This window comes from Jaculus jaculus, chromosome 15 (genome assembly GCF_020740685.1).
Source record: "Jaculus jaculus isolate mJacJac1 chromosome 15, mJacJac1.mat.Y.cur, whole genome shotgun sequence".
Taxonomy (NCBI): Eukaryota; Metazoa; Chordata; class Mammalia; order Rodentia; family Dipodidae; genus Jaculus; species Jaculus jaculus.
This window is the reverse complement of record NC_059116.1, coordinates 34,565,536-34,578,931: the sequence shown is the minus strand read 5'-3', so window position 1 is coordinate 34,578,931 and position 13,396 is coordinate 34,565,536. Positions and strand designations below refer to the sequence as shown.

The window sequence follows — 13,396 nt, the reverse complement described above, 5'->3', positions numbered from 1 at the left end:
CATGTCAGCCTGGGCTACAGCAAGACCCTACTTTGAAAAACCAAAAAGAGGGGGAAAAAAAGAAGAGAGAGAGAGAAAAAGAGAGGTTGAAAGAGAGGGAGTATAGGTGTACCAGGGCTTCTTGCCCTTGCAAACAAACTCCAGACACATACACCACTTTGTCAATTTGGGCCAGGAAGCTTTGCAAGCAAGTGTTTTTAACCAGTAAACCATCTCCTCAGCCCCTAAATTTAAAAAAAAAAAAAAAAACACCTCTAACTTGGAGCCAGGCATGGATGGTGGCATGCACCTTTAATACCAGCACTCAGGAGGCTGAGCACTTCAGTGCTAACATTGACCCACCAGGTGTCACCCACTCCTTTCACAGAGAGCAGGTCTTCTGCCTATACAGGCAAACTAAAGGTTAATCTCCTCCTGCCCACTAGCCCTTGTGAATTCAGATTAATTGGGACACTCATGCAGAGGTCAGCAGCAGAAAATACCTCTGAATCATGCTTGGGATGGCTCACTCTGCTCCCACCACGACTCACCCGACTGCCCACAGGGCTCCCACACACACACTCATCAGAGGGTACTCAGCTGGAGGAGGCTGACTCGCCACCTCCCACAGCCAACTGAGTCACCAAGAAGGCCACACTGGCCCTCCTCAGGTCTGTTCTCCAAGCTGCCTGCCAGGCAGGAAACAAAAAATAAGCTGGGCATAATGGCAAACACCTTTAATTCCAGTACATGGGAAGCTAAGGTCAGAGGGAAAATGTGTGTGTGAGGCCAGCCTGGAGATAGAGTGAGGTCCAGATCAGCAAAAAATGGAGTTTGGGCTGGGCATGGTGGCGCATGCCTTTAATCCCAGCACTCAGGAAGCAGAGGTATGAAAATCAGAGTTTGAGGCCACCCTGAAACTACATTGTGAGTTCCAGGTCAGCCTGAGCTACAGTCAGACTCTACCTAGAAAAACCGAAGGGGTGGGGGGGAGCTTGTACCCTTCCTGCCAAAGGGGCAATTCTGCATTGGAAAGCCAGCGTGCATCCACTGCTGATAATGTGATGAAAGGTCCCAAAACCCTAACGGTGGTGCCTTCTTCCCGCTATCTGTTAGCTACACAAACCTGAGTGTGGACAGCAATGACTGTACTTCACTTTTTACAGAGGCCCCTTCTAAGACACCACCATACCTACCCCAGGGCCACACGCTGACCCTACCCATGTAGCAGTGACTTGCTGTGTGCTCAGTTCATAACCATCTGTACAAGTCTTCACAGGTATTCTAGAAGTGTTTTCCAAATGTTTTGTGAAGATAGGAATAATGGCACCCACCTGTCATCCAACACTGAAAGGAGGCAAGAGGATCCCTGAATGAAAGCTAGCAGAATACAGGCATGTCACCTATGTGGCTCCCAGGGATCCGACCCTCTGGGCAAGAAGCTTCTGGAATTGGGTCTTTTCTCAGCCCATCAAGGTGAGATAATGGGGTCACTGGGGAATCTGACTTTTCTGTTTGTTTACATATTTTTGAGATAGGGTCTCACTCTAGCTCAGGCTAACCTGGAATTCACTATGTAGTCTCAAGGTGGTCTTGAACTTACAGTGATCCTCCTACCACTGACTCCTGAGTGCTGAGATTAGAGGAGAGGCATTTGAGACAGGGTCTCCTGGAACCCAGGCTGGCCTTGAATACTGGGTCCTCCTGCCTTCATCTCTAGAGTGCTGGGATGGCATGTGTGCATGCCCAGGGGAAGGCAAGGTCTCATGAGGCACTGGACCTGGTCTCCTAAGGAAAATGATGGGCTAGAGTAGAGTAGGTGACTGCGGAGCTGTGGGGAGCTGCTGGCCAAACTCAAGCTCCCAGGGAATTTCCATGCCCTTACCTACTGGGTAGCAGTGTACCTACTGTAGCTGGGAAGTTTGCAGACTTGGGGGCAGTGCCTGGGGAGCAAGACCACCCCTGTCAATGAGGTCATGGCCAGCAAGGAAAAAGGCACTGTGGGGGGTTGGGGGGGATTCCCACCTGCTACTAGAAAGCCAGTTTCTGCCAGGCTCAACTAAAGGCCTAATTCAGAACAGGACTGGGCCACTGTAACTGGGTGAACTTTCACCTTAGTCCCAGGGGAGCAGAGCAGAACAGAAACAAACAGCACCATTCCACCAGGTCATGACACCAGGTGGCTAGGGACTGCCTAACTTTTGGGGGAAGGGGTGCATGCTACAGTGCAATGTGGGGATCACGGGTATCCTCTCTCCTCTTCCACCATGTGAGACAGGGTCTCTAGGGTTCTCCTGCTTCTCATTGTCTGGCACGCTGGGATTACAGACATATGAGCTACTTGTGTCTAGGCTTTATGTGGGCTCTGGAGAGTCGAACTCTAGTTCTCACGCTTGCATAGTGAGTCCCTTAACCACTCAGCTATCTCCCAGCCTTCATCTGTTTTCTTGAGACAGGGTCTTATGTAGCTCAGTGGGATGACAGATGTGTACCAGCACACCATTTAAAAAATAAATAAAGCCAGGCGTGGTAGCACACGCCTTTAATCCCAGCACTGGGGAGGCACAGGCAGGAGAATAGCCATGAGTTCAAGGCCACCCTGAGACTACACAGTGAATTCCAGGTCAGCCTGTGCTAGTGAGTGAGAGACCCAACCTCGAAAGACCAAAAAGAAAAAAAAAGAAAGAAAAAACAACTAAAAAGGCTCAGGGATCTGGTGAGCTACAAACTGTGACCCACAGGACACCCTCAGCAAACATGAAAACCAGAAGCCACTGTGAAACTTCAAACAAAGGACTGAGCCTTGGATGCATTATGCCCAGTGAAGGTGACAGAACCAAAGGACTACTCACTGCTGATTCATTCATCTGATTTTCTAGAAAAAGATTGCTGGCCTAACACAGAGTGGTGGTGGGGGGGCAGTACTAGGGAGCCTGGGGGTGTCTGGATGCATGCTGTACATCAACCATGATGGTGGTTATGAGACCCAACACAGTGGTCCAGGCTCACAGGCTGCTCTGTGCCAACAGGAACGGGAAGACATAAAGACCACAGGAGAAAAAAAGTCTAGGGCCTGGTGAGGGTGCAGGTAGAAGTGATAGGTGTTCCCAAGGACTCACTCAGAGCTGCCCAACAGGAAAAGCAGCTGCATACCAGCCAGCCACCTTGCTGGCACCACATTCCTATAAACTGACAGGACAGGCCAAGAAGCATGGGAGTCTGAGGGTGCTTGGACACTCCACAAGACCCCTACAGGCGGGTCCCCACTGACGGCAACACTTACCAATGCTGCCTGCTTTGACTCTACTCAAACACACATAGGGTCACCACTAACCACAATGCTGACCTCCCAGGACCCCACACACACTTGGAGAACTCTGTATATTGCTTGCTACTGCCCCTGTCATTTTCCAAAGGTCAACAGGATGGGGGACAGTATCCTGATTTCCTAGCATCCCTCTAACCTGGCCACCAACATGAGGGATGACCTCTCCAACTTCCCCGGGTCCGTACATGGAGCCATGCCCACCAACTTCAGGGACAACTTCAAGATATCTCCAAGTCTCTCTAGCCATGTCCTCAAACATGAGGATATGAGATGGGACAAAAAAAGAAATTCCCTGGCTCCCAGGGTCCCTCCAGCCCTGATGTTCAACATGAGGAGACAACCGCCCAGACTTCACCAGGATCCTTCCAACCATGTCCACCAACGGGGGGGGGGGAGGGGGGGGGCCATGAAAGGAAAACCTCCACAACTTCCAGAGTATTTCCAGACATATCCACCAACAGGAGGGGACAACTTCCCAGGATCTCCCCATGGAGCCATGCCCATGTTCATGAGAAGACACCCTGAGACACAACCTCCACTTTCCAGGGTCCCTCCATGGAGCCATGCCCACGGTCATGAGGGGACACTCTGAAACACAACTTCCCTGGGTCCCTCCACGGAGCCATGCCCACGGTCATGAGGGGACGCTCTGAAACACAACTTCCCTGGGTCCCTCCACGGAGCCATGCCCACGGTCACGAGTGACACCGAGGCACAACTTCCCAGGGTCCCCCAACCCTGCCCACTAGTCGCTACCGCACGAAGCCCGCAATTCCCAGCCAGCGTGGGCGGGGAGGCCTTGAGGCCCTTACGCGGGTGACAGCGCCGGCGCCAGGTCGGGGTCGCGTCCGTCCACCCGCCGGGACGCCGCGAGCAACGGCAGCCGCGGGCGCGGGCCACGAACGGCCGGAGGTCACCCGCGGAGCCGGGGCCACCCGTGTCCCCCACGCCACCGGAGCCCCACGGCGACACTCACGTAGACCGGCAGCGGCCACGGGTAGACGGCGGGCTCGGCGCCCACGGGCGACTTGAGCCTCAGCTCCAGCTTCTCGCCCATGTCGGCGCGCGCGGCCGCCGCAGCATGCTAGGCGGGCGGTTGGGGGAAGGGCGGCGCCGTCGGCGGGGCGGGGCGGACAACCAGGGGAGCGGACGCCGGGACGGGAGACGAGCGAGACCGTCCGGCCCGCGCCTCGGCCGCCGCCGCGCTCCCGGGAGGCCCCGGCTCCCTCTTTGTAGCTCACGGGCCCGCGGCCTTCAGCGCGGCCGCCATCTTGGCCCGGCGTGAGGCGAGCACAATGAGCCGGGGATCGGGCGGAACCACTGTTCGCGCGCGCGCGGGGGAGGCCGAGAGCTGAGAGGCGGTGCACGGACGCAGCCCCGCCCGCCGCGGCGCGGGTGCCACCCCTGCACGACCCCGCCCACGTAGGCTCGCCCGACTCCCGCGGATCCACGCACGTACACACGCAATCTGCGCACGCACGTCCTCGGATGCCCTCCTTTCGCCCCAGTAGGCCGGAAGTGGGGACCCGGGGAAACCCTGGGGATGACAGAAGCTATGTGAGTTCCTGGTTGCAATCCCACCTCCACAGTGGAAAAAGAAAAATGATGACGGGCGTTGTGTCCCACGCCTTTAATCCCTGCACTCGGGAGGCAGAGGTAGGAGGATCGCCATGAGTTCGAGGTCACCCTGAGATTACAGCGTGAATTCCATGTCATCCTAGACTAGAATGAAGCCCTACCTTGAAAAACAAACAAACAAACACAAAAAAAGCAGCCAGGTGTCATGGCACACAACATTAATCCTGGTTTTAGGGAGGCTGAGCTAGGCGGATCACTGTGAGCTCAAGACCAACCTGGGCTACAGCGAGATCCTACTTAAACAAGAAACAAATCCATGGCTTGGAGTAGTGGTAAATTAAAAGGAAAGGGTTAACTCAACAGTAGGGACAAACTATTCAGGGACAGCAGGAGAGCACCTTCTCTTATAGTAGTGGGACTTCTGGGGACAGTGGGGTCCTTGGAACTTTTTTGCTGCAGGGCATTCTGCCTCACCTCTGGAGCAATAATTAATTTGGGCCCTTTCAGGGAAATGTCTATTCATATATTGTTTTGCAGCTGAGATAGGTGGTCTGGGCCACTTCACTCTTTGTTTAAATGAGGATCCACAGTTCAAAAAATGAACCTGGGGGCCGGAGAGGTGGCCTAGTAGTTGAGGCACTTGTCTGCAAAGCCAAAGAACAATGCCCAAGGTAGTGTAAGCTCTGGAGTTCATTTGCAGTGGCTGGAGATCCTAGCACACCCATTTCTCTCCCTCTCTTTCCTCTCTCTCTCTCTCTCTCTCTCTCTCTGCCTTGTTCTCTTTCTCATAAACTCCAGCTCTTGGAAGGCTGAGGCAGGAGGGTCACCTTGACTTTGAGGTCAGCCTGGGCTACAGAACGAATTACAAATTAGGGTTAAAGTGAAACAAGGTTGCCTCAGGGGGGAAAAAAAAAAGAGCACTTACACTCAGAGGCTGGGGAGATGGCTCAGTAAATAAAGAGTATGCAGTTCCAAGTGTGAGGACTTGAATTTGGATCCCCATTACCCAGGAAAATGCCAGTGGGCATGGTGACCTGCTATAATCCCAGTGCTTGGGAGGCAGAGAGGGACCTAGAGTAAGCTACCTTCCTAGAAAAGCCCAGTTGAGTCAGGCAAGGTGACTGGGCCCTGAAAGTAAACAGCAGAAATGTCTTTGGGGCTGCCCTTGAAGTCTCCATTTTGAGAAGAATTTGGCCTCTCCTTATCTCTTGCCTAATCTGTTTTTCCATAAACAACCTGAGTCTTTTTGGGAAGAAGCTCCCCTTTCCTAAAATTAAGGTTTAAATCTGATCCTGCCTTCACCTCCTAATGGGTCCTTAGGCTTCACAGGCAAGCACATTAACCACCCTATATATACATATATATATTTTGTTGTTATTTTTGGCTTTTTGTTTTTTGAGGTAGGGTCTCAGTCTAGCCCAACTGACCTGGAATTCACTATGTAGTCTCAGGATGGCCTTGAACTCATGGCAGTCCTCCTACCTGTGCCTCCTGAGTGCTGCCTGTATATACATATATATAAATTTTTAATATTTTAGGACAGGTGGAGTGGTACACACCTTTAATCCCAGCACTTGGGAGGTAGAGGGGAATGTAAGGTTCAGGAGTGACCAAAAACCACTCTGAGGCAGATGGAAGTTTTTATGGGGACTGGTGGCGGGGAGATGAACTGTCAGGACTGACCTTCAAGAGTCAGTCAATTTGGGATTACAGATTAGTGGGTTATATCAGTTGGGGGAAGTTAAGGAAGGGGGAAGTAAAAAAAAAAAAAGTTGCTTTAGGGGAGATCTAAAATAGCCAGGGTGTGACACCAAACCAGTAACCAGGTGGCCTGGGAGATAAGGGGGGAGGAAACCTAGACCTGGGGGCATTGTTAAGCAAGAAAAGGGATAATGGTGGGTGGTTCCTTGAAGAATGTGGAATGTGAACACTCTCTGGTATGTCTTTAGTGACTCCATTTTGGGGAAGCCCATCTTGACCTAATAGTGAACTCCTTCCCAAGGAGGGACTCTGGTTGTTTATGAAAAAAACAGATCTAGGGAACTTTTTTTGGTTTTCCAAGGTAGGGTTTTGCTGACCTGGGATTCTCAGGTCATTCTCATTAACTGCCCTATATATACTTGTTGGTGTGCGCCCCCCCCCCCACACACACACGTAGGGTCTTGCTCTGGCCCAAGCTGATCTGGAATTCATTATGTACTCTCAGGGTGGCCTTGAACTCAATCCTCCTACCTCTGCCTCCCGAGTGCTGAACTAAAGGTGTGTGCCACCAAGCCTGGCCAGATATTTTATTTATTTACTTGAGAGAGAGCAAGAAAGAGGAAGCAGAGAGCCTTTAGCCACTACAAACTCCAGATGCATGCACCACCTTGTGCATCTGTCTTTACATGGGTACTGGAGAATAGAACCTTGGCGTCCCAGGCCAGCGCTATAACTACTAACCCATCTCTCCAGCCCAGCCATCTAGGAACTTCTTTAAGAAAGAGATAGGGCTGGAGAGATGGCTTAGCGGTTAAGCGCTCACCTGTGAAGCCTAAGTACCCTAGTTCGAAGCTTGATTCCCCAGGACCCACGTTAGCCAGATGCACCAGGGGTTGCATGCATCTGGAGTTCATTTGCAGTGGCTGGAAGCCCTGGCGGGCCCATTCTCTCTCTCACTCTTTCTCTCTCTGTCACTCTCAAGTAAATAAAAATAAACAAAAAAAATTTTAAAAAAAAGTAAGATAAGCAGAAGCCAGATCCTTCCCTGCCTTCCAGCAAAGTGAAGACTTCAAGGGCAGTCTTAAGCACACTCTCTGCTTTTACTGTCAGGGACCCAGTCACCCTAAGCTGCCTCATTACTTTGTAGCCCAGGATGGCTTCTAACATGTATGTGATCCTCCTACCTCAGTCTCCCAAGTGCTGGAATGAGAGGTATGAGCCACCATGCCCAGCTCAGTCATCTCCTTTATCATTTTATTTATGGATTTATTACTTTTTTCAAGACAGGTTATTGCTCTAGTCCAGGCTGACCTGGAATTCACTCTATAGTCTCAGACTGATCTGGAACACATGGTGATCCTCCTCAGCCTCCTGAGTACTAGATTAAAAAGCAAGCCTGGGGGCTCAGTGGTTAAGGCACTTGCCTACAAAGCCTAACCCGGGTTCAGTTCCCCAGTATCCATGTAAAGCTAGATGCAGAGTGGTGCATGCATCTGGAATTTATTTGTAGCGGCTAGAGGCCCTGGAGTGCCCATTCTTTCTCTCTCTTAACTTGCAAAAAAATAAATAAATAAATAAAAGAGAAAGAAAAGGAAAAAAGCAGAGCCTGGTGTTGCACACCTTAGGCAGAAGTAGGAGGATCTCTATGAGTTTCAATTTTTTTGAATTCATGAGAAGAATCCAGAGATACCCCAAATTTGCTGGTGCATTGTCATATATTGGTGCATTGGTAGAGGAACCAAGAAAGAAAATTCTGTATCACTGTGACCCTTTCTCAAAAAAAAATTAACTAAAGAGCTATGGGTATAGGACTCAGAAATTGTTTTGCCAATGTGGTGACACATGCTTTTAATCTTAGCACTCTGGAGGTATAGGTCAAAGGTTCACTGCGAATTGGAGGCCAGTCTCGGGCTAATGTGAGTGCCAGTTCAGCCTGTGCTAGAGTGAGACGCTACCTAGAAAACATAAATAAATAAACTGCTTTTGCTGGTCTGGCCATGGTGGCCCAAACTCAGCAGGCAAGATGCTGAAACAGAAGAGTCCCAAGTTAGAATCCAGTCTGGGTTACTGACTGAATCAATGCCACCCACACAACTAAGTGAAACTATGTCTCAAAATGAAAAGTGAATAGAGGGTTGGGGCATGGCTCAGTGGAAGAATTGCCTAAATACCCCAGTGAGGGCCTGGGGGCGTGGTCAGTGGTAGAGTAACAGCTTAGACTCCACAGTGAGGGCTGGGGGTGTGGTCACTGGTAGAGTGACAGCCTAGGACCCACGGTAAGGGCTGAGTTTTTGGCAGGAGCTCTGCCTCTGACCATGTTTCTAGTCCCTCACTAAGGATTCTAAGTATACACTCTCCCTCCTGTGTCATATACCCAGCCTTGAGTTTTAGAGATACGATATCACTATATATAGTCTCAGCCTCCTGGGTTCTGGAAAGACAGGCAGGGCCTTCATGCCCAGCTGCAGTTTCACCATTTTTTTCTCCTTATTTTATCTCATTGATGAGATGTTATACATGAAGACAATGTATTTTGATCACACTCATCCCCACCCATGGATTACCTTGTCTTCCTCTCATTCCTGCTCAAATCCTAACTAAACCCACCTCAAAGTTGATCAGGTTTTTGTTTTGTTTTGTTTGTTTTGTTTTCAATTTTTATTTTTTATTGACAACTTCCATAATTGTAAACAATATCCCCTGGTAATTCCCTCCCTTCTCCCACTTTCCCCTTTGAAACTCCACTCTCCATCAGTTTTGTTTTTGACTCACTGAGTTTATTTGGAGTTGCTTGCTTGATTACGGGTAGGGTTATTTACAAGATGTGGGCAACTTGGCAGTGGCTACACCACTGGAGAACATGACCTCCCTCCCCCTAGCAACCATTAACAGCCTTGTGAAACCTCCCAGCTTTTCATTTTCTTAACAGCCTCAGTCCATCAGTGGAAAGACATAAGAGAATAAACACAAACACAATCCCTTCGAAGAGGGAAGTCTACCCCCACACCATCTTTGCACTTGAGCTGCAGCCCTGACTCTTCCGTTGCGTCTCCAGGCTGCTAATTTTGGGCTTGCTGCCCACACAAAGGCATGAGTCATTTTCCTAAAATAGGCCCTCTCTATATCTGTGGCCTCTGAGCTCTATTTCTGGAACCCTGAGTAATAGCTGAGGAGCCCAGGGTTTACTCTCTCAGGGTCTCTGTGCCAACTGCACATGGTGACTCACACTTAACACTCCAAGCACTCGGAGCCTGAGAAGGAGGAGAAGGATGGAGAGTTCCACGCCAGCCTGGGCTGTGCAGGGAGAACCTGTTTCTAAAATAAAAATAGAACAAGAGGGCTAAGGAGACAACTCATTCTGTAAAAGTGCTTGCCTCACAAGCATGAGGACCTGAACTTAATGTGCAAAACCCACATTAAAAAGACATCCTCATCCCTTAGTCACCAGGGAAGTGGTGACTCAGCCTGTAGTCCCATGCTAGCCACAAACTCACTGGTAACTAAGGGATGATAGTGTCTCCTTTCCATCTGTGGTATCCCTTGGGACATGATTGGTACAGCAGGACACAAGGGACAGGTGGGGAGGCTGAGATTTGGGACCAGATGGCACTGGCACTATAGTGGCAGAGCTTAGGCACTGCCAGACCCTGTGGTTATGCCCTTCTGCTACAAGGATGCCTTTCTGGCACCCAGAATCGATATGTCCCTTCTTGTCTATTTCCACAGCTACCCACCAAGCCAGGACCAGCTCAGAGCCTAGAGGATGGACACGTGAGCAAGGTCCACATCTCAGTAGTGAAATATGTAGAGTCAGGGCAGGGGAGTCCATGATCCATCGGGGTTTCAAGCAAGACACAGCTTTTTGGGAAGAAGCAGGAGAATAGAGAGTCTTCACCCTGATTTCCCAACAAAACCAAAATTGTTTCCTGAGTATGATGGTCCCACCATGCTTGCTTGTCATCTAGTACATAGAAGGCTGAGGCAGGAGGATTGTGATGAGTTGGAGGCCCTCCCAGGACTATGACTTGATACAGGGTAAGTGAGGTAGTTTAGTTGTTAGAGCACTTGCTTAGCATGCAGGAGGCCCCTGCGCCATGTACCCTAGGTATGGTGGTCCATGCCTGTCATCTCACCGCTCTGAAGTGGAGGCAGGAAGATCAAGAGTTCAAGGTTGCTGGGCATAGTGGTGCACACCTTTAATCTCAGCACTCAGGAGACAGAGGTTGGAGGATTGCCAAGAGTTTGGAGCCACCCTGAGACTATATAGTGAATTCCAGTTTAGCTTAGGCTAGAAGGAGACCCTACCTTGGGTGAAAAAAAGAAAAGAGTTCAAGGTCTTCTTGGCTAAATAGTGCATTTGAGGCCAGCCTGGATGATAAAAGGCTTTCCCACTACCCCCAGTCTCAAAAAAATAACAATATCAGGGAAGGGCTGGAGAGATGGCTTAGTGGTTAAGGCACTTGCCTACAAAGCCATCCCCAGTACTCATGTAAGCCAGATGCACAAGGTGGCACATGCATCTGGAGTTGGTTGCAGTGGATGGAAGCCCTGGTGCACCCATTCTCTCTCTCTCCCTCTCTCTCTGAAATAATGAAATAAATAAACAGTATCAGGCTGGAGAGATAGCTTATCGGTTAAGGCACTTGCCAGCAAACCCAAAGGACCCAAGTTCAGTTCCCCAGGAATCACATAAGCCAGCTGCACAAGGTGGCTCATGCTTCTGGAGTTCATACGCAGTGGCTAGACACCCTGGCATGCCCATTCTCTCTCTCTTTCTCTGTCTGCCTTTCTCTCTCAAATAAATAAATAAAATAGGGCTGGAGAGATGGCTTAGCGGGTAAGGCACTTGCTTGTAAAGACAGAGGACCCAGGTTCGATTCCCCAGGACCCATGTAAAGCTAGATGCACAAGGCAGCACATATGTCTGGAGTTTGTTTGCAGTGGCTGGAGGCCCTGGCACACCAGTTCTCTCTATCTGCCTCTCTCTCTCCTAAATAATTAACTAATTAATTAAAAAACACAAATTAAGACAAAAAATAACAGTATGGGTAGAGAAGGTGATTGAGTGCATAAGACACATGACAAGCTTGAGAAGTACTCAAGTTTGAATCCCCAACACCCATGGAAAAAGACAGATGCTGTAGCAGGTGTCTGTAATCCCAGCATACCTAAGGGCAAGAAGGGAGGCAAAGACAAGAATCCAAAGGAGGCTGAGGATGGGGGAGGCAGCTCAACTCCTGGAAAAATAATGTTAAACAAAATGAGACCCTGCCTCAAAAGAGGTGGAAAATGAGGACTGACACCTGACAATTGTCCTCTGACCTCCACAAACACGCTGTGATACTTGTACACCCATGTTCACACACGACCACACACACACATTTCAAAAAATAATAAATATAAATTATTTATGCCAGGCATGGTGGCACATGCCTTTAATCCCAGCACTTGAGAGTCTGAGGTAGGATTGCCATGAATTGAAGGCCACCCTGAGACTGGGCTAGAGTAAAACCCTACCTCAGAAACAAACAAACAAACAAAAACATACTGATTAAGGCCAAAGTAAGCTCCTCTGACATTTTTGTTTATTGTTGTTGAGATGGGGTCTTGCTCTAACCCAGGCTAATCTGGAATTCACTGTGTTGTCTCAGGCTGGCCTTGAACTCAAGACAATCCTCCTACATTTGCTCCTGACTGCTGGGATTAAAGGTGTGCACCACCATGCCCGGCTTGCTGTTTTGTTTTTGTTTCTGCTTTTTTTTTTTTTCCTTTGGTTTTACCTGGGCAGAGTCTTGCTCTATCCCAGGCTGACCTGTCATTCACTCTGTAGTCCCAGGCTAGCCTTGAACTCATAGTGATCCTGCTACCTCTGCCTCCCAAGGGTTGGGATTAAAGGCGTGAGCCACCACTACTGGCAAGTTTATTTTTTAAAATATTTATTAAAGAGAGAAAAAATGAGTGCGGGCACACCAGGGCCTCCTGTCACTACAGACAAACTCCACACACATGCTCCACTTTGTGTATAGGAGGGTCATTGTGAGTTTGAGACCAGCCTGAGCTACAGAGTGAATTCCAGGTCACCAGGGCTGGAACTAGACCCTGCTTCAGCCCCCTGCCCCCAAAATATACCCAGTTATAGATGCATGTGTAGGAGAGTCTAGGTTAAATTCCAGTACTAGAAGCACCCCCACCACCACATACACACACCCATGCACTTGAACTATACCTGTCTCTCAGGCCCTCATGCTGTTGGAAAAAATTGACTTAGTGAAGAGACTGAGAGATTGTGAGCATCAAAAGTAAGGCAATTTCTGGGCTGGAAGGATGACTTAGCACTTAAGGTGTTTGCCTGCAAAGCCAAAGGACTCAGGTTCTATTCCCCAGGACCCACGTTAGCCAGATGCACAAGGTGGCACATGCATCTCGAGTTCATTTGTAGTGGCTGGAGGCCCTGGCATGCCCATTCTCTCTCTGTCTCTCTCTTCCTCTTTCTCTCTGTCTAATAAATAAATTAAAATTAATTTCTTTAATTTTGTTTTTTATCTTATTTTATTTTTTCTCAATTTTTAAAACATTTTCCATGATTATAAAAAATATCCCATGGTAATACCCTCCCTCCCCCCACTTTCCCCTTTGAAATTCCATCCTCCATCATATCCCCTCCCCATCTCAATAAGTCTCTCTTTTATTTTGATGTCGTGATATTTCCCTCCTCTTATGATGGTCTTGTGTAGGTAGTGTCAGGCACTATGAGGCCATGGATATCGAGGCCATTTTATTTCTGGAGGGAGCACGTTGTAAGGAGTCCAA

At 49.3% G+C, this 13,396-nt stretch overlaps 1 protein-coding gene across 3 annotated transcripts in view; it reads right to left on the bottom strand.

Moving 5' to 3' along the window:
* Positions 1 to 4,401, bottom strand: part of Dot1l (DOT1 like histone lysine methyltransferase) — a 51,281-nt gene extending 46,880 nt beyond the window's left edge. For all 3 annotated transcript variants that reach the window (XM_004654911.3, XM_045134892.1, XM_045134890.1), the window contains exon 1: positions 4,284 to 4,401. In XM_004654911.3, coding sequence (XP_004654968.1) covers positions 4,284 to 4,364 — 81 coding nt within the window. In that variant the 5' untranslated portion in view covers positions 4,365 to 4,401. The remainder of the gene's footprint in view (positions 1 to 4,283) is intronic.
* Between the last annotated feature and the right edge of the window lie 8,995 nt (positions 4,402 to 13,396).